Source organism: Leptidea sinapis, chromosome 34, assembly GCF_905404315.1.
Source record: "Leptidea sinapis chromosome 34, ilLepSina1.1, whole genome shotgun sequence".
Taxonomy (NCBI): Eukaryota; Metazoa; Arthropoda; class Insecta; order Lepidoptera; family Pieridae; genus Leptidea; species Leptidea sinapis.
In genome coordinates, this window is record NC_066298.1 from 2,653,181 (window position 1) to 2,674,965 (window position 21,785).

The 21,785-nt window shown below is 34.9% G+C and overlaps 3 protein-coding genes across 8 annotated transcripts in view; 2 read left to right on the top strand and 1 right to left on the bottom strand.

The window, feature by feature from the left end:
- Positions 1-293: 293 nt before the first annotated feature.
- LOC126974981 (solute carrier family 25 member 35-like) lies at positions 294-9,872 on the top strand. 3 transcript variants are annotated; one of them, XM_050822755.1, is made up of 6 exons: positions 294-621; positions 1,850-1,893; positions 2,501-2,743; positions 3,454-3,780; positions 4,310-4,452; positions 5,399-9,872. In XM_050822755.1, coding segments are annotated over exons 2-6 (921 nt in total). In that variant the 5' UTR covers positions 294-621; positions 1,850-1,891; the 3' UTR covers positions 5,605-9,872. The 3 variants fall into 3 exon arrangements, with proteins under 3 accessions (XP_050678712.1, XP_050678713.1, XP_050678714.1); XM_050822756.1 differs by having other exon boundaries at positions 1,854-1,893; XM_050822757.1 differs by lacking the exon at positions 1,850-1,893 and having other exon boundaries at positions 2,501-2,738.
- Positions 7,433-17,731, top strand: LOC126974980 (solute carrier family 25 member 35-like). Its single transcript, XM_050822754.1, has 5 exons — positions 7,433-7,467; positions 11,270-11,550; positions 12,620-12,870; positions 14,187-14,402; positions 15,117-17,731. Exons 2-5 carry the CDS (start codon positions 11,288-11,290, stop codon positions 15,308-15,310), a joined length of 924 nt encoding a protein of 307 aa, XP_050678711.1. The 5' UTR covers positions 7,433-7,467; positions 11,270-11,287; the 3' UTR covers positions 15,311-17,731.
- Positions 17,726-21,785, bottom strand: part of LOC126974936 (solute carrier family 2, facilitated glucose transporter member 1-like) — a 39,512-nt gene continuing 35,452 nt past the window's right edge. For all 4 annotated transcript variants that reach the window (XM_050822685.1, XM_050822686.1, XM_050822687.1 and 1 more), the window contains 3 exons: positions 21,251-21,353; positions 20,556-20,724; positions 17,726-20,032 (listed from right to left, as the gene is read on the bottom strand). In XM_050822685.1, the coding sequence (XP_050678642.1) occupies positions 19,924-20,032; positions 20,556-20,724; positions 21,251-21,353 (381 nt within the window). In that variant the 3' untranslated portion in view covers positions 17,726-19,923. The remainder of the gene's footprint in view (positions 20,033-20,555; positions 20,725-21,250; positions 21,354-21,785) is intronic.

The following is a 21,785-nucleotide window of genomic DNA, read 5'->3' on the forward strand; positions in this document are numbered from 1 at the left end:
CTACTATGCCTCAGATCTCTTTGACACGAATAACTTTTCTAATGATGATTTTTAATAACACGCCACTATGGTGATATTTAAAAAAAATATCGTTAGTACTTATTCTGATGGATAATTTTTTTTAATTTTATAATATGATAAAACTAATGCTTCATTCACGCTTAGTTTAGTGTTACCTAATGTTTTTTTGCTATTCGCTTATGTTCTCTTTAGTGGCAAAACAGTTTACAGCTGATTATGACAGTTTTCTTATTTACCATTGAAAATTGCATGTACTTGCTAAAGACTAAAGTGACGTTAACACAGTAACAGTTTTAACATTAAGATTTTGTAAACACACAACTTATGTAATATAGGTACATAGTAATGTAACATAATATTTTTGTTTGTTTATATACATAAATGAATTAAGTAATTAAAATGTTGAGTAATACTACTGATAAGAGAAATTTAAAATTAGAATTCATTTGATAGTAGTAGTGACGGTGCTTGAAAATATGTATTTCTGGAATATTAGTTAACGAGATATCAAATGATATTTTCGGAATTTTCCACTGACCTAGATGATATTTTATGAGGAATTGTCAACTTCTATTACAAAGGCGATAAGCTTAACTAAAGGTTAGTAGTTTTATCAATTAAAATTTTAATATATTGTAGTTAATATCTCATTCTATTTTATATTACATAACTGAGTATTAGAGGGTAGCTTATTCCTTTATTGGTCTAGCGATTTAAATACAGTTATTCCCAAAACAACTGGCATGAATGCAAAAATAAATATGTGTATGAAAAATATTAGAATGGCTAATTAAATTTAATAATTAACTTTTGTAAATTGTGAAAACAAGTAAGTCTTTTTATGTGTAGAGGAAACTGTTGGTGTTATGTAGTACAGGTAGCACATAGCATTCATTGTAATTGCAGAACTCACACAATACATTTTGTCACACATATATTTTGGTATAGGATGGTGGACAAACAGGACTGATAGTAACCTTCCACTTATAAGGGACATGCAATGCATTTTCTTTATAATGTTTTAGTGCCCTGATGCAAGTGTTTTGAGCCTTTACATTAGAGAAAATATAAGAATGCAGCCAGCCTTTATGAAAGTTTTACCTTTCTTTTTTTGAAGGTATCCTTTTTCCCTCTCAGAGCGCCATTTGTTTCCGCAGTGGTGGTAGTGTAAGAAGTGATATCAAAAACATTTCTAAAGGAATTAATTTTGAGAAAATAAATGCTTTTTATACCTTCTTTCCTGGTCATATTAACCTGGAAACAATGCAGAAAGAAACTTTCCAAATGCAATTTGATGCAAATTTCAGCAAAAGTTTAAAGTTTTAAATGTCAAAAAACTGATGCAACCCTCATATTTTGTGCCTTATAGTCAATATTATGAAACAGAATTTGATGTCAATTTAATATTTGTATTTTTAACACATATGTGTATATTATGGTTATGTTTCATTTGAATTAATAATTATTTATTAAAATACATTTTGCAATTTTATCCCAGTTCAAATCTAAATAAGAATAATAATAAAAATGGACTATAGCCTATTTAAAATTTACCTCAACTTATCATTAGTACACAAATAAAATTCAAAAAACAAAATTTTATGAACGATGCGAGATTCGAACCCATGACCTCCGGCATTCCGTGCCGGTGCTGCCGGTACTATTTTGTTTTTCAAATTTTATTTGTGTATTAATCCTAGAAGTGAGGGTTATCACTTTTAAAAAAAAACATAACATATTGTTTATCATAAGTATGCATTATACTTTACCAATTTGTAAATTGACTTATTTATTTAAAGATAAAATTATTTTTCTATCTTTTGTTAAGACAGTAGTAAGTGAAGAGTGGGATGTAAGAAGCTAGCGAACTATGTAAGTATCTTATTTATGTATACATATATTTAATTTATTATGTGCCATCATTATCCCAAGGTATATGAAGCGTAAAACATCAACATTATTTCCTTAATCCAAACTAAAAATAAAACAGTCACAGTTGTGATTTTAATATGTAATTATTTAAATAAAACACTTTTAAAGGATTAAAATGCCTGTAATTGTAACGGTTTTACATTAGATGTTTGCGTAAAAGTTACATTTTTATTTTAGTTAATCTGGCGTTTCAAGACCTTACCGATCTCGTTTTCAGGGGGACTGCAGATGAAGTGAGTCAAAGATAGTATTTGTCATAGTTGTCATTATGAAGTTTAGCACCATTTATTTCCTCGGAGGGTGATATTTGCTGTACATAGATGGTTTCTGGCACGCGTTTTAATCTTTTAAAAGTGTTTTATTTAAATGTGTAACACTCGCGATAATCAAAGAAATACTATATGTAATTATTCTAGAATATTTGACATGCTTCTATATGTATTTGCTTGCTCTTTAAAAAATTTCATTGAGTACCTGTTATTTAATAGATTTAAACTCATAATATACCTATTTAATGTTTGCTATTTTTTTTTTCACTTCGTTTTAGGATCGGAGACTTTATAATTGGTGGCCTCGCTGGAGTAGGGGCTGGTTTCTTTAGCAATCCTTTTGATGTGATCAAAATACGAATGCAATTGCAAGGAGAGTTGAAGGCTAGAGGGGAACATGCAGTTTATTATAGAAATATACCTCATGCTGCCTATACCATTGTGAAGCATGATGGACTGGCAAGCCTGCAGAAGGGGCTTGTGCCCGCCCTTTGGTTCCAGCTTATTGTGAATGGGGTAAGGTATGTAATATTTAGCTAGAATCTGATATAGATAAACAAATTATTCCTGATTATATAAATTTATATTAAAGTGTTTTCATAGATTTAGGTAAAGTTTTGTATTTATTTATGTGATTCTACAAACATAAAAATATAACACTATCATAACCATCTTGGACTTAATTGCATTTTGTTAAATTCATTTGGAGGCAGAAGCAGGAGTGCTATCAGACATAGGTCAACATGATAGTACCTAAGGATGAAAAAACACTACAATAATGCCATTTCTAAATGCCGGCAACACATCTCTTTACTTCTGGTGTTGTGGATATCCATTTATTGGTTGGTGGGCGATTCCAATACAACTTCCCATTACATGAGCATCTAGCCCGTTTGCCTCTCTTATATTTAAAAAAAATATGTACATAATTAAGCTTTTTTTAGCACAAATTTAATAACTGAGGTGATCTGTGAAAAGGTTGCATACATTAATGGAGCGAATACGGATAGTTTATGTAGAAATGTTGAATAAAGTCTATCTAAACATACGTGTAATATCGGGGATTGTACGGGTCTGGTCTGAATAGGTGCCAAGAATAAGTGATCGTACATGACAGGGTTGAAAAGAGTAAAAAGGGCCAGAAAAGGATGTTAGTACTGTTGCAAATGACACTCGGTATCTGTGAATCGAGATTATAAATGTTAATCAATAAAATATATTAACTTTTCAGATTAGGAATATACCAACAAGCAGATAACTATGGCCTACTCAGAGATGAGAACAATAATACAAAGTTCGCTAATAGTTTGTTCTTTGGTCTCATCTCTGGTATGTCTGGAGGGCTCGCTGGCAGTCCACTCCAGCTTGTGAAGACACAACTAATGTCATATTCCAATAAGAAGATAGCAGTTGGTACGCAACATGCTCACCAAGGAACATTGTATGCTCTGAGGCAGATTTATAACAAAAATGGACTCTTAGGTCTATGGAGGGGGGCCCATGGAATGATGTTGAGGAATTCCATTGGCTCCTCAACACAGATTGCAGCTTTTGCTATGTAAGTAAAATCTAAAATATAAAAAAGGTAAAATTTAAAAGTTCTCGCGTCATAGTAGAGAACTTGATAACGAATTTGGAAAAAATCACTTTTAAGAATCTATAGTTTCTAAGGTACTCGGGATGGCTGGGGACTAATTTGGCATCATTTTTAAATTAAGATGGCGATTATCATTGCAATAATACAGGTATCGTTTCCATGGTTCTCGAGGTGGCAGAGAATGATTGTTTTTAAAAAGGCATAAAAAGGCATAAAAGGCATTTATTTTCTCAAAATTGATTCCTTTAGAATTCTTTTTGATGTCATTTCTTATACTACTAGATACTACTACCGCTTCGCAAACAAATGGCGCTCTGAGAGAGAAGAAGCGGCGCAAGAAACTCTCCCAGCATTCTTTTTCATCAGTTCTCAGAATCGCGAGCGAGTGTTATTATTTCATACAGATTTTTATATAATGACAACATTACCTCGCTTACCCCACGATAATCACACCGCCAATATTTCGTAATTACGAAGCAATATATTTCAGATGCAAGGAGTGGATGGACAACAACGGCTTTTGCCAACAGTCGAAGTATCTCTCCGCGTTCGTCGCGAGCAACATCGGCGCGGTTGCCAAGACTATCACGCTTACCCCGATGGATGTCATAATGACCAGGCTCTACAACCAAGGTAACTTGCGGTCCTCGTACTTTCATTTTGGATAACGAGCTTACGGGGCATCTGATGTAAAGTGATCACCGCCACCCACAAGCAAGGCTTCAAGCCGGCCCACTTTCTAGCGCAGGTCTGGCCACATTTGGTGTATTGCAATATAAGTTTCATCTCTGGTCTGATGCACCCCACTATCAGCTCAACCCATTTGACCGCGCGCAACGCATAAATGCTCAAATCGTCGGGGATCCAGTGTTCTTTCTATGAAAGTCTGGATCACTTAGCGTTTCGTAGACACGTCATTTCATTGCGTGTCTTTTACCGCATATATCGTTGTACTACTCGTATACCGTATCTATGAAGGGTCGACAGCATTTAAGATTTTCTATAGAAGGGGAGGACAAACGAGCGTTGCCGACCTTTTAAGGGGTTCTACGTGTTTTTCTTTTCCGAATGTAACATGTTCTTATCGTGGTGGAAAAACCGCACGTGGAACTCCGTTCCAAAGTTTACGTGTTAGTAGAACGTTCCCTTAAAATGCACTATCGAGAAACATGGTGTACATGTCATATGTGAGTGGATCATGAGAATCGACGTGTGATGATATCACAGATCCAGATGTTAAGATGACAATTTAGCTTGAGGCGTTTAGAGTAATAGATACTAGAGATGTAAAAGAAAGTAGAAGATGCTAAATTATCCTCATGATAAATACAGTACTAAAGATAAATAAATATCAGCTGCTAAGTAGATCCTGTAGATGAAGCCACAACCTGAGAGTTGAACAAAGAATACAAGATTTTATGAACGATTTGTCACTCGAACGGTTGGCTGAGTTGGAAAAAGCGCTCGCACGGAACGCAAGAGATCGCAGGATCTAGTCCCGCATCGTTCATAAAATTTTCTTTTCAGTTTTATTTGTGTAAAGATTTTTTGTCAAAATTATAATATTTCATTGTTTCAGCCGTGGATGCCCAAGGCAGAGGTGTGCTGTACAGCGGTATTGTGGATTGCGCCAACAAGATCACGAGAGCCGAAGGTATCCTGGCCTTCTATAAGGGCATAGGACCCTCGTACTTGAGGCAAGCGCCACATACAGTCCTGCTGCTCGTCTTCTGGGATATGCTCAAAGATTTGCAGAAGAGCTGGGACAAGGAAAAGGCGTCTTAGTGAAGTATACGCGGACTTAAGATGAAGATCATATTATGAATGGAACGATGTTTCAACGTCGATCAAACATCATATGATGACGTACATATCACGTGACGTAGCGTAGTGTTCAAACCGAGTTTTAAAAGAAGCATTGTTCTAGGTCATCGAATATATAACAATTATTAGTACATAGAGTAAGTCGCGAATACACCAGCATCTCCACAGGAAAAACACTAGCTACATAACTACCATGTTTATTTATTTATTGGAAAACAAACAGCTTAAGTTATACACACATTGTGACACATAATTTATATTACACAAGCCAATAAAGTTTCCACTTAAATATAAACAAAGTAGGAGTGAATATAATACAAAATATAACGATTTTATATACAATTAAACATCGCGAAAAAAGTAAACAAAAATACAAATGAAACAAAATTTATCGGTTGGACATATTTTAAGGATGTTTAAGATATTCTTTAATTAAAAGTTCGATAGCTGCTATGAAAAATATCTAAGTGACTATAATTATTATTATAAGTGTTGCATGCTCTTATAATAAAACAATTGCTAGTATAATTAGTTCTACGAACAGGGATAAATAATGTATCTATAGGACGTGTATAATGTTTTGGACAGTTAAGTTTAATGTTACTTAAAATACGATTGGAATCAATTAAGTCATGTAATATTTTGAAAAGGAAAACTTGATCTCTGTATTCTCTACGCTGTTGTAAAGATAGGTGATTAAATTGAGGAGTATTACCATTTTGAAACTAATAATTTAATCTTTTAATAAATTTATTTTGTACACTTTCTATAGCATCTATATATTTTGTATAGCGTGGGTTCCAAGCAGTCGAAGCATATTCTAAATATGGTATGTTAAATACCAGTTTTTTTTTCTGTAGAGATTAGATGGATATGTGCAAAGTCTATCAAATAATCGCTTACATTTGTGTAATTTGTATTGAATATAAAAACACTTGGTTAATTTATTGAAGTAGGCGTTACTTTGCGGAAATCCATAATTATACAACGAGGCTAGTTTGGCAGTAGACTTTTTGAGTCTCGTGCCAGATTTTGGCGAGACAACACGTCCTGAGGATGCCCCGTGTAGAGACGAAACACGTGTCGAATTGTTTAAAGACAAATATTGGCGGAATTAACACTAAAGAAAACTCAAATCATTTGTGTAACACTTGGTTAAATAAATAGTTAATTTTGTCATTAGGAATTTTAATTGTTGACATTACTAATGAATGACGATAACCAATTAGGTTAACTTCGAGCAAACATAGATGAAGTGATGAACTTAGACAGAGTAGGTAAGTATAATAAAACATGATATTTGTATAATAATTTCTCATACTAACATCAAAATAAGATGATAGATGCGTAATGAACGTCCTGTTTCTACGTCCTGCTCGTCTCGTCCCTTATTGTCATAAAAATATTAAAATAAATACCCATATATTCGGTATTACACATAATAAAAAATTAGAAGCCTTTTATTGTTTCAAAGTAAGTCCAATGAACTTTTTTTAATGCCAATTATAAAAATACAACAATCGTATCGCAAACAAATGGCGGTCTGATCTCTCAGACACGAGAAACTCCCAGTTATTTTTAATCCGCTAAACTTAACAAGTCCCGACACAATCCACTGTATTGGTTTTGAAAAAAAATTCAAAAAGCTTCCTCAACAATATTTCGATTTCTTGCGTGGCTCCATCTATACAGTTTATAGTACATCTATTAGTTGTTAATGTTACCAACTCAGTATATGTTCATAGCTCAACAAAGATACCGATTTAGTATTATTTACAAATACGGGTTATAGGCCTTTAGTGAATCAGTTTTTAAGTGATTAATGTAAGTGTTAATGTAAGGAAAGTTATACTTATATTAGGACACAGTATTAAAGTTTAGAGGGTTTTGAACCCAATTTTTACAAGTTCCTTATAATTTAATATGTGTAATTTAATGATAATAATATCTTATTATTTTGGGTCTTAAATCAGTATGGCGGGCCAACCATCCCGATTTTAATTGTACTCGACTAGTAGCCAAACGCCATGATGCCTAACCTAAAAAATATATAATAAATTAAGCTATCGTTTACAATATAAGCCTTTTTCTAATGAGATATATATAATAAGAAATGTCTTAGTTTGAAAATACCGCTTTGCCCGAAAATAATTCTTACAATACGGTTATGCCTAACACAATATTATGCGCTTGACGGCTCTAATCTATTATGTCGTATTATATTATATTAGAGGTGTCGCCGTATAATATTATGTACGCGATATGAAGAGACGAGATTGAGAAATTAATCTCTTCGTCACGAAGTGTTCACGAAATTGTAGAAATAATTTACCAAAGAATACTTAACATAAATATATAGGAATATTTTGACAGTTAAAAATCATTTTTATAAGTTATATACTTAGGATTAAGGGTTGGTCTCCGGTGTGCTTCCGATTCCGCACTACCTAGGTTAATAGCTTTTTTATTACGGAAACTATAATTAGATGCTTGTGTGCGTGGCATCTTGACACTCAAAGGCATCTTTCAAATTTTGTAACATACGCTTCATGATATTTTACATTGAAATTAATAAAATACAAAATACTTACTGATGATATGTCATCCCAGTGTCTTTCTTATTTCTTTTAGTATTCTTTTTACAAAGTTAAGTAACGCATTCATTACAATTATTAGCAAAGTTTAACAGAACATGTATCACGGTAATTAATAGCTTAATCTAAGGTTATATACCTAATTCAAATTATATTTCTCTCATATATAATTACTAGCTGCTACCGTCACGTCGTCCGCATGAACGTTATAAGCAGCAAAAATACTGAAAATGTAGCATATAATAATGTGTTGTCCCGATTTCTTCTTAATATCAGAACCGACAAAAAGTGTATAAACTACTTCTGGTGTCTTCAACTATGGCATCGAAATTAATTGTAGAACACACAGAAAATATATACCTAAAAAAACTTCAATAAGTATACAGCTTTTTTACTTTCCGACCATTTTATTATATGTATGAATAATGAAATAAAAGTAATGATGTAATATGAAATCAACCATTACTAAATTATTTTAAACTGATATGCAAGTAGATAAATACTGCAATTAGTAGGTAAGCTGTTCAAACATTTAGTAAAGTATACGTGATTATACAAAATTATTTTTGCTTCGTGATGGAGTTTGATAATAATCCTTTTTTGCGAGTAATAAATCCGATTGATAATAAGTAGTAGGTGTAGGTATATTTTTTTGAAATTGTTATATTATAATTATATTTTACTTATGTATGTCTGGGCTCTTCAATGCTTTGTATATAATAGTTTATAACCAACATGTCACAATTTAAAAGGTTAGGTAAAAAAAGAGTGTGTACTGTTAAACTGTATATTAAGGCGACACTAAATGCCAGCGACCTTGAGCGATATGAGCTCACGGCTGCCGGCCCGCCATCTATGTAACAAAGCCAATATTTTAAAAATTCTTGCGTGGAAAACAGTTCATATGCTTACAATCCTCGTTATTCACGACTAATCTGAATAAATGAACCTACACAAAAAAGTACAAGCTATAATAATAACTTTTCTGAGAGAAGTACCAAAAAAATGCGTCACGCCATGCCAAAAAACTTGTTTAACTTCAAAGAAAAGTGGTAGTTCAAAAAGGCTGTAGAGTGTTAACTATAACCAACAGCAAACATTAGCAACCTACAAATAAGACTTAAGGGTATGTGTAACAGGATTAAGTAGTATTCATAGCTCCAAATGCTACTTTTTCACCACAAAACTTGTCTAAAAACACCTTGTTTGCGTGTTTTCTGCTAACCCTTCGCCTTAATTGTCCGTCGTACAACGTGCCATGCGGGCTAGGATGGAGTGTTCCCCGCCATAAGAGTATATTATAGTCTATTATTGACACAAGAGTAACTATTTATCATTAACTTATTTGTTGTACGAACATATAAAATATGTTGATATAAAACTATATATTATTGTTCAAAGTACTATTTATAATGTTTTATACATTTTGCTAAAATGTTATTATTGTTTACAAAAAAAAACAGAATTTTGTGAATCTGCTTATTGGACGATTTTAATTATATTAATCTGAGTTAAATTTGTAAAAAAATATGTTTTATGGTCTTCTGTTCTTCTGGTCTTGTCTTCTGTTCTTCCGTCTGGATGCTTCTAAAAGTATTTGTGAATAATGTTAATAAATGTTATTTATTTATAAAATTGTTTTCTTTTGTTAAAATAGTATTAAAGACTGTTCGAGCTATATTTAAAATTAAACACTGAAACGTTTAGGACTGCTGAGTAAAGAGTTACAAAACCATCAAAAAGGGTGTATCATCCATCATTGTGTCATTGAATGGTTTGCTAGATTTATTTTTCATAAGTTAATCTTATAACAAGGTTAACATCTTAACAAAATAGAAGCCCGCTGAGTTTATTGTGCCCGTACTTCTCAGGCATACATTTTCGAATGGGTTGCGTTAAATATGTGATTGGAAATCTTTATTTAAAAACTTAATTAGAATAACGTTGGGCGTGTTTTACTTGGCTAGTATTGTGCTAAAATTTTATATTGATAGACAAGACTTATGAATTAAAACATATTAAGTCAAATGTGTGCTTGACTTATAGGTTCTTATAAACAAGCGATTTTTAAAAGTCCAGCGCTCGTATTCAAATACGAATGGTCGGGAATTTATACGTGACAATGTATTACGATTTTTTCGTTTGATATTATTTTGATTTTGAGGTGATAACTGTGAATTGCAAAGAACGCCTCCCTGTGTTTTATTGAAATGATAACTTAATTAGCAGCATTGAGCATATTTTCTTGGGATGGGTATAAAATTTTTGTGCATGATAGCGCAATAAATAAATATTGTATTGCTAGTACTTTTATACTAATAAGTAAAGCTTTTCGTGAGAAAGTTATTCCCTAACCATTCCAAAATGTTCAACAATCCACACTTGCCGCCACTCCCAGAGTGCAACCCGTTAGTTTTTTTTTTTCTAGTATGTTCTTTGGCACCTTCTTTAGCAGGCGAGCATTAATGTACATTCAGTATTAATGTTTCTGTTTGAAGGGCGCTGTAGCTGGTTAAATAACTGGGCCACTGACACTCATGCATCTTATGTTTCAAGTTGACGAGCGCAATTGCAATGCCGACCAGAAAAATTTTGACGTATCATTTGTAGTTACAAGTCTTGCCCGTTTTGTCACTTCTTAAATTCTTATGAATAAATTGTTGATTAATTGTTTAGTTGAGGTTTCCGGAAGGCTAAAGATTAGTGGTAATACCTTTAATACGTATTAAAGATATTTTATACGTACGTAGTTGACTTAAAAGCAACGCCGACCTTATTCCAGCTTTGAATTACATTGCTTTAAATTGATATTATCGTAACTAATGATTTAGAAATGTATTTTATAAAATTTGCACGTCATAAATGTGGCAAACATGTACTTTATAACATTTATGTGACATCAATCTAACATGAAATCTAGCATAGAAAATCTTTGACTTTGACTACAAGATCACCATACAGTGTAGTCGATGAACAATATATAGATAAAACCACAGACAATATTATATATTTCTGTTGTTTTTTTTTTTCAGAACAATCACAAGCAAACAATGTCGCAGGATATAATCCGTGACATCACCGACATGGCAATGGGAGGGACGTCGGCCATGTTCGCAACATTATTCACAAATCCGATTGAAGTCGTAAAAACTCGACTGCAGCTACAGGGAGAGCTGTCGAAGGGAAAACACACTGTCATCTACAGAAACGTGCCTCATGCATTATTTGTTATAGCGAGGAGTGAGGGATTGGTGGCCTTGCAGAGTGGCCTACCCGCTATGCTGGGGTTTCAGTTCTGTTTAAATACATTCAGGTTAGTATTGACCTAACTACTTCATTGGTTACCAAATGGTTCTGTGACGAAATTCTTCAAAAAACAAAATATTTTTTATGGACAAACGAGCGCGAGGGTCACTTGATATTAAGTGATCACCGCCGCCTACATTCTCATGCAACACCACAGGAAACACCGTTAGCGGTGTTTTAGAAAAGCCATGACTAGGAAACATCGCATGAGTTCCCACGTAAACTATGGAATGAAGCTCATTACGTGGGAGAAAGTTCCTTGAAAACTGAACCTTAGAGGAACGCCACACATCCAAATGGTGAGGATGATATCCTAAATTGGGGCGTGTCGTGCGAAGGTGTAATTCAGAGGCAGGAATCAGGTGAAACAACTCTTTGGAACACTCCCTATGGTAAGTGCAGTAGAAGACGCACAATGAAGCGACATCTCTACGCAACGCCAAGTGATGCAGCCGATCACAGCATTGAATCCCCGACAATTCGATCAGCTCTGCATTGCACGCTGACAAATGGTTCCATCGAATATTTGGGTGCGCCAGACTCGCCATCTTTGATGACAGCAATACTCCATATGTGGCCGGACCTGCGCCTCTATAAATAGAATGTATGTCAGTACTCTGTTTTTATTTTTTGTGCACGGAACTAATATATTTTCTAAAGAAACCTTAGTCGGTCCCTATAACATGAGCTATCCACCAGTGAAAGTCTCAGAGATTAGCCGAAATAGGCAGACAATTTTTTATATTGGTCTTTTGGCAAAAAACATTCTTTTAATGTAAATGAATTTGCATGATAAAATGTGATAGTAATTTACTTATCATAACCACGTTTATAGCAACTGCAAATCATAGCACACACATGGGGATGTCTGATGTTGATGTCCCTGTTATGTTATTCGCCTTGTTCCATTATAGACGTCGTACGTCTTAGTGCCATTTTAAAATATCGTTATGGCCATCATAAGTATATATACGTTAGCTTGATGATTAATTTGATGGGTAACTTTATTTAGTTTTATAGTAGTCTCATTCCCAAGCTGCTTATGGCTGGCATAAAAAACTACCATTTCTAACCAGGTTAGGCGTGTACCGTATATCAGAGCGTCGTGGCTTCACCACAACTTCTGAAGGTCGGACGTCCGTAGTGCGCGGTGCCCTAGCGGCCGGCGTGGGCGGAGCCCTGGGCTCCATCGCCGGCACGCCCTTCTTCCTCGTCAAAACCAGACTACAAGCTCAATCCGCCAAAGCCATCGCTGTGGGCCACCAGCATACGCACAGCGGAACTTGGGATGCCTTGCGAGATATTTATAGAAAAGAAGGTGTTAAAGGTAATAAACTTATTGATTATCTACAAAATACAACACAATAATACTTGGTAACTCTGCGTTCAAGTAACTTCCAGTGTTTGGTTGTACGTGGATATAAAAATTTTTAACAAACCGACTTCTGTTGACAGTCGGTCACTACCCACTAAATAAAAATCTGTTCACCATCAACATGACAGAGTCCATTGTGCTGGGGCTGTCTGAATTTAGAAGCAACCGAAGACCACCAACAGACACTAATCCTGGGTAGGAAGCAGGCCGAGGTCGCTCCTACAAGCTTGTGAAGTCCCGGGAGATTTCTTAGCTTCTGAAAGGTTAAGGTATACTCGCGTCATACGTAATACAATCAGTTCTTCAAGTATGATCGCCTGATACCAAAACACTGTATAATGCTTCCTATCTCATTTTCTCCCACGTTAAATCTTATGAATTTATGTGTCTCATTCTCTCGCCGGCTGAATCCAATACATTTACCTGTTTGTGTCTCTATCGTCTCGCTTTTTCGTTTCTAAAGAAGTTTCACTTCAAAAAACAGTAATAATTTGTTTCGCTATTCGTTACGTAGCTAGACAAGTGTTATAAACTAAAGAAAGGGTGTTTCAAATTTAATCCCAATTCTTTCAGTCGTTTTTGCGTGTTCGCATGACAGGAAACAGCCTTTTTCTGCCGTGATTCAGGAATGTGCTAGTCAAATTACTCAGAATTTTGGGTTCAATCAAGAATTCTGACCGTTGAACTTTAATTGGGAGACAGGGCGTTTAATTCACCATAAGGACGGCTTGCCTGTAACGTCACTTCCTCATTAAAAACAAACATACCGACTTTGTTTCGATAGAATTAGCAGGTTTATTTGGGATTTGCTATATCTATATAATTTATAAAGCACAAAACGGTGTTGGAAATTTTATTGATCAGCAACCACGATAGACCCCCATAATATATCGTTGGAAAAACGTTGAGTTAGGGTTTTCTAGGTAGTCGGGATCAAAAGCTATTCAGGTTCAAACATTTCCCAAGTGACATTAAAATTAGGTTTTTTTCACCAAAACCGAGCAAATTGGTTTGTTTGCCTATATTGTAAGTCAGCATTCTTTCTAAGTTTTGTGTTAACCTTTAACGCATTCCCGGTTAAACTTAACCGGCAGAAGAAACGCGAGTTAGAGCTACTAAGTTACTTATATTATATGTATCCTTTTATATAATTTAGAAAACTTCCATTTTTATATTACCTACTGTTTACAAAACGAATTATGAGACTTGGTGTATGAGGTTGTTTGGTCTAAGCGGAAACCACATCCAACAAAAGTTATCTTCTCCAGGTCTGTTTCGTGGCGTGGGACCCCAGATACCCCGTGGTGCCGTGGGCAGTGGCTCTCAGATGGTGAGCTTCGCGTACGCCAAGGAATGGCTTCGGGACCGAGGTCTCTGTCAGTCACCGCTTCTTCTCTCCTTCATGGGCGCTAATCTAGGAGGGATCGTTATGACATTGTGCCTCAATCCCTTTGACGTTCTGGCTACACGACTTTCCAATCAGCGTAAGTTTGATACGTGTAATATTTTGGTAATTAAATGTTCATGGTTTAACATAATGTATCGCTTTATTACACCTCTATCACGCAACGCATAATATATATATTAATTGCTGTTCGTTAGTCTCGCTAAAACTCGAGAACGGCTGGACCGATTTGGCTTATTTTGGTCTTGAATTATTTGTGGAAGTCCAGAGAAGGTTTAAAAGTGAATAAATATGAAAACTTTCGGAATTAAAAAAAAACAGCAATTTTGTTACTATTCAATTTTTTAAAAATTTTTTAAAATGAATAACTAATTAGAATCTTTGCATCTGTCGAACGTTCTCAGGAGGTAAAAAACAAACTTATTATCTATCTATAGTTGGTAGATTAACTATAGTTGTTAACTATTATGGCAATACAACGTTTGTTGGGTCAACGTTTGGGGTTGGCTAGTTTACAATATAAATAATTGTAATTCTGTATCAATTAGTACGTTTTGTAGCTACTTATCGTAAATATATCTAATACATACTACGTTACCAGCCACGAATAACATCTCAGCGTCATTCAATACCTACAAAGGAAAGTGCTCAGCGGGCTTAGGCGCTTTATTTTGTGAAAGCGAAAACTTTCCACTTAAAGTGAAAGGTTATCACTTCACAAATATTTCAAATGGAAAATTAAAAATATATATATTTGTACCCTATTATTGCAATATAATTAATTTAATTTCAGCTGTGGACATCAACAACCGTGGCAAGTTATACAAAGGTATGACGGACTGTTTCATTAAAATGTTGCGCTCGGAAGGTGGTGCCGCCTTCTACAAAGGACTTGGTGCCAACTACCTGAGGCTGGGGCCCCATACTGTCCTTCTACTGGTCTGCTGGGATCAGCTCAAGTTGCTTGAAGAATATCTCAGGAGTTAGAATAATATGTTGACATTATATTGTACTAATTGCCTTTTATGATATGTCTTCCAAACATGTAATTAGTAGGTACATATTAAGCATAGAACATAACGTTGTACGAAATAAAGACTTAAACAAAGCGTTCAAGAGAGAAGAAATCATCTAACAGAGATACAGTAAGATAGAAATAGAAATCGTATCTGTTTTTATACAGTAACAAATTATGAATGAAAGTTTAGCAAACCACTAGCTAACGGACATATTGACAAATAAAATTAGTTATCTATTAACGGGCTATCGGGTCGTCTATAATAATATACTAGATATTTTAAGACTATGATACAAACACTTCTATACATTCCTTTGTAGTCGGAAGTTAAGTAAACTACCGTCAATTTTGCATAAAATCAAAAAGAAAAAGTTGAGTATTTACTATATCTTTGTATCTATAATTGGACGAAATTTCAGAAAAACGTCCAAACCACAATCATGTCGATATTGAGTTAAGAACATAAAACTGGTCACGTGATTTATATTAACGGACTGACAAAAAATGGCAGCCCTACTGTCACTCTTTTAATGACATCATGGCTTAGTAGCCCAACCCACATGTATGGAATACACTAATATTTATTAAACTATAAACAGGAATTCCTTAAAATGTGATTTTTATGGCTTGGATTTTTAAGGAGCTACGTCCAATTTACTTTTATCCTGTCCGAGTTCCAAAAGACATTATTCTAAAGTGTATGTATAAGCGGGTGCGTAGGAGAAAATATGATATTAAAAATCAAAATTAGTTATGGCGAAACAATAGACAGACATGCCTGAGATTCCGAGGAAGAGATGGTCTGCTGGGGGCCCCCGCTAATCCTCTAGGAACTCCTGGTGCTAAAGTGTGTGACCGCTAGGCGTTTGGTGAATGAATGCGTTACACCGAAGACTGATGCGATGCGAATATGCCGGTGACCACTGATGAATGAATATGTGTGCGACTGTGCCCAGTGACAATTTATTAAGGTAAACCGGCGCGACAGTCTCAATTGTCATTAGACCAGCCAAAATAATAATAATAACTTTATAAAAAAAAGCCAATCAGATACAAATGCGTTTGTTGTCTATAGGTATCTACCTACCGACAGGAATCTATCCGCACTATAGTTTGCCATAACAAAAAATTACAACAAAGAGAATAAGACAATTACGGCGCGAACAGTGTAGGTGAAAGTGCATCAAGGTAAGTTCGAAAACTGGGCAAGTCTTGATAATTCAGTTGATTTTGTGTAGTCACGCGCTCAAAACGTAGACAGAAAGAGAGTAACAGAGTATTATATTTCCGTAACATAAGCCTTGTTTAAGGGCGAGAAGTGGCGCTGTTGTGGAGACTCATTATTTTTTCCGAACAGATGTTTGTGGATTTCTCTTCTCTCATTTTTTCTTTTCAGTTAAAGCTCTGTGAAAACGGGTATGATGCTAGTAGCTTTTACACAACTTAAGATTTAGGTTTAGGTATAAGTGTTGCTTGTATTTTAAATACAGGGGTGAATTTTTTAAGTAGGCGCGTAGTCAAATCAAAAACTACGAGGAGTAGCGAGAAGTACTCAAAGAGTCTCGGGCCAGATTTTTATAAAAACTGAAACTGCATCATAAGATTTTTGAAAAATCAACATCGACGTGCTTTACACAACTAGACTCCCAATCGCCTATTAAAAGGTTGGCAAAAATGTCCGAGCGGCTTTGTATATACGTATGTATACACATTAATTAACACCTTATTTCGCCGCAATAATGTTCAAAGTCTATATTTATACGCTCAGAAGAGGCCCATTGATTGATGCGAATATATTTTTTGTGTTGTGTACATTATGTCGGCGATGTATTTTGTTATTTCAATTGAAATATAATTATTTAGCAAAATGATTAAAAACGTCATGTAAATTACACAATTTTGTTAATTTAATGGGGCACTTACCTAAAATACTTATCATTATTATATAGCCCACATTCGTTTTAAGATTAGATATGCTGTTATTTGGACAGTTTTTTACTGAACACTTTGTCATTGCGTGGCGCTGTATTCAAAGCGCGGACAAAACAGAACTGAACTAAAACTCTGCCTATTAGACGGGTACGCAGAAGTCTGAACCTTAAAATATTTGTAAGTCAGTAATCAATCCTACGAATTATATAGAGGGAAGAATGTTTCACTTATAACAAGTTTTACATCATTACCAAGTTTTTTTTTTAATTAAATTAAATAATTAAATTAAAATTAGGTATTATAAATAAATTTATATCCGTTTATTTTTTTAATTTTCGTCCTTCATACCTTCATCTTAACAGTATTTCTAATAACAATAACCTTTGTTTACTTTAAATACATAAGAGGGATATAGTTAAACAGCTGTTGTTTACTAAAATAAAATTCAATAACAAGAATTAGGGTTTTTATTTCAAACAAGCGTATCGTAAAAATATCCACATAATATATTATATATATTACATTATTGCGATAAAGCTGCGTCCTTAGATCATTTATACGTCTAGATCATAGGTTCTCAACGTCGCCCACGTTGATAACGCCCCCTTATGGGCGTTTGTGACTTTCGGGGGGGCAGTAGAAGACCCAGAGAAAATTAGGGGGCATTGAGATGGCGCTGATGGGGCGTGGGTAGATTAAAAATATAGTCTAAAAAGGCAAAAAAGTACACGAAAATACATTCGAACATATTCTCAAAGTGGGCGGTGAGCAAAATAAGGTTGAGAAACTATGGTCTAGGTAAACTATGACAGCTGTGAAAACGTCGGAAAAAATTTAGTTAAGAGTTAACCTGTATTTTGAGCAACACACACACACACACTAACTCAAACTGTCATACAAATCGCGAGTGTAAGACGTAGCTTATCACGCATACTAAAGTATTAAACCTCGCCTATCGGTTGTCTAACAGCAAGAGACTATCTAGACGTATAAATTATCTAAAGCTGTGTCGGTCATTAGATAATCTAGAAATTTTAAATACTACGCACAGTGTTTTTTCTTTGTTCGTGCGGGATACTTGATTGACATTTCTCAGCAGATCTTACAGCTTGGCAAGCATAAATTGGCGCGGGATAGAAAATGTACGTGTGATTTTTTTTAAATATTTATACTATTATTAATAAATATTATACCGAGAGGGATGTAGATGGACCAAACAAGAGGTGACACGATGACACCGCCTTTACCGCCCAGGTAAATACTTTCAGGAAGAAGGTAAAATAGAGCCAAATAGAAAACACTAGAGGAGGCCATAGGGAGTTAAATTCAATCAAAATATATACACACAATACATGTAGCGTCTTGCGTAATTGAGTAGAAAATATAAAAAATCAGAACGCCGAAAGCGCCCCCATTTTACCGCCAATTTACATTTGACACACTGTGCACAAATATTACGTCACTTTTCAAACCGAGTCACATTTTGCTAAATCTAACTAATATATTTTATGATCAATTGGAAAACAATCTCTTACAACTTTATAGGCACTTTAATTAATCCCATTTCTCGCTATCATTTGAAATTATTTATGAAATTTTATTAAATAAAAAAATAAACCCGCTATGTTTCTAACGCATGTTTCTTCCTAACTCTGACGTATAAAAATTTTCGAATAGATGTTAGTTTTTGTAGTTCAATAAGTGATTTAAAATCCTTTTGAATAAAAATATTTGAATAAGAAAACTACATACAATTTGTACTTTTGTGTCTTCGGCCAATGTAATTCAGAATGCATTTACAAAACCATATTGAGCAACTGAAAGTATTCTTAAAGGCCATATTAAGATACACAGACACACACAAAAATAATTTCGTGCATTTGCTCTTTTTGAACTCACTTTATCAAAACCCGCTAATTGCTACATTGATAAGAGTCCGCGCCATACCTTATTCCTTACATATCCATCCGTCTCAAATTCAAATTCAAAAACACTTTATTCATGTAGGTCACAGAAATGACACTTATGAATGTCAAAAAAAAAAATGTTTCTTATTGAATTTACCGCTATTTCGTAAAGGGTGGAGCTAATGAGAAGAAGTAGCAAGAAACTCATTGCCACTCTTTTAAGTCAAGATTTACATTTTAGTTGTTATACAAATCATTTTAATTACAATATATGCAAAGTGACGCAACAAAAATACTCAAATGTCAAAAACTGAAAGGCTTACATGAGTAAGTCAAAAAAAGAAAAAAAAAGTAAATTATTACTCATACCGAAGCCTTATCCGTCTACACGACCTACTTCATCTAGTTGAAGGCTGGCCAGAATAAAAAAAAGACAGTGAATGACGTCACGGCTATACAAGCATTTTAAAAATCTTTGATGGATGGATGCGCTGATATTTTATCAACGTGACCTTTAGCAAACACTAGAATTTGCTCAACAAATAATTTTCTATTATATGAATTCTCAAAAGTAAACCCCAAAAAACTAAGCTTCGCACATTACATTACATATATCACTCGTAATGCAAAGAGGCACGCTCATGAATACCGTCTCCAGTCGGTCGGGTACTCAAGGTACAGATACGCCATCTTAATCAACTAAACTTATTATTATTAACTATCACATCACTCATGACAAGATGTCAGAGATGGCCCAGAGTCTCGGAGCGAAGAGGTCGGGACTTCAGACCCCGGCTGCACAGCAGTGACACTTGTGTCGGAGTCTTACCCTTGGTCTCGGGGAAGTATAATCTGTAATCATTATAATGGCAACTTAGTAGAAATCCAGAACATATAAAATAATTGTAAAAGTATTGTAAGGGAGTCCTAATACTCGGATATCCGCGGCCTTTATTTAAAAACCGCAATTGTTAGCCAGCTGCAATTTTGACAGAATGTGTAAATTTTTGACGAGCTGTTATTCCACTAATCCCATGATCCCAAAATTACTGCATTGCAAATTTAAAAAACGAATGTCGCAAACGTCAGAAAATTTCTGAAAACTTTTATTAACTACTAAGAATAGAACTAGTAATAAATAATCAAATACGCTTGGAGATTTTCAAATAAAATTACAGAGTAATTTGAAACAAGTTTTTTTAAAAACCATTAAATTATAACGGTTATAAAATTGTTTTAATTAATTTTTAAAATAATACTTTTTAGTTCCCCCAAGTCACGCCTATAGAAGTTTTACTTCAAAAAGAACCTTAGTAACATTAATACTTAGAAATTAAAGTCATCTGTAAGTGCAAGACTCTCAGCTTTAACTCACTTCTGGAAGACAAAGAGTGAGCCAGTGAAAGCTGCGAACACGAGGAAGGAGTAGGGTCCGATGAGGGCCCTCATGGTGGGGAAGCACATCCCCACCAGGAAGTTGCCCCCCCAGTTACCCAGCGACCCCCACGCCATGCCAGCAGGACGCTGCGCCACCTCGAACATCTCTGGAGAAGATATCAGTATTGTAAAATGACATGGAATCGTTAGCTCAATCTGGCACGTACAACACTATCACACTTCAAATATATATTTAAAATATTTTTTAATCTGCGTAGAGGTCACCAGACATAAAGTGATCACTGCAGTCTACACTTAACACACAAATGATTCCGTATTGCCCCGAAAACACCGCGTCAGCTCATGCCATAGTTTGGATGCATGTGAAAAAAATTTCTTCAAAAACGCACTGTGGAGAAACGCCTTACATCCAGATGGTTAGTTTGATATTAAAGTTTGTAGGGTGTAGTGCCAGCCCCCGACACCGACACAAGCATTAACAAGCGAGGCCTGGTTCAATATTTTAGTACGCGTGACAAGCTACGTCTTACACTCGCGATTTGTATGTCACTTTGTGTTAGTGTGCGTGCATTGCTCAAAATAGAGGTTAATTGTAAACCTCAATTTTTTCCGACGTTACCACAGCTGTAACAGTCTATACAGATTAAGGGTCGCTAATAGCAAGGTACTCACCGGAAGCAATAAAGTAAGGTATAGGCCCTAGACCGAATCCGTACACTAGGACGTACATCAGCACAGCGACCATGGCTGCGTGCGGCATCCAGGATACAGCGTCCTGAAATCATCATCACATTACAGTTAAAACGTCGTTGGACAATAGAGCAGAGATCACGCATTTAAAAAAGAAGACAATAATTCCTATCCACCTATGATAGTACATAATGTATAAAATCAAAGTTAAATAATTTTGTTCAACTTGGTTAAAACTAATAGCTTCTGCAGTGTCAGGTGTATTATAAAAAAACTAGCTGACCCAGCAAACGTTGTATTGCCGTCGTAGATGGGTGAAAATTTGAAGTTGTATGTATTTTTAAATTTCAAACAAAAAAAAAATGAAAAAAAAAAAAAAAACGTGTGGACCACCCTTAACATTTAGGGGGATGAAAAATAGATGTTGTCCGATTCTCAGACCTACCCAATATGCACTCAAAATTTCATGAGAATCGGTCAAGCCGTTTCGGAGGAGTTCAATGTTTAACACCATGAC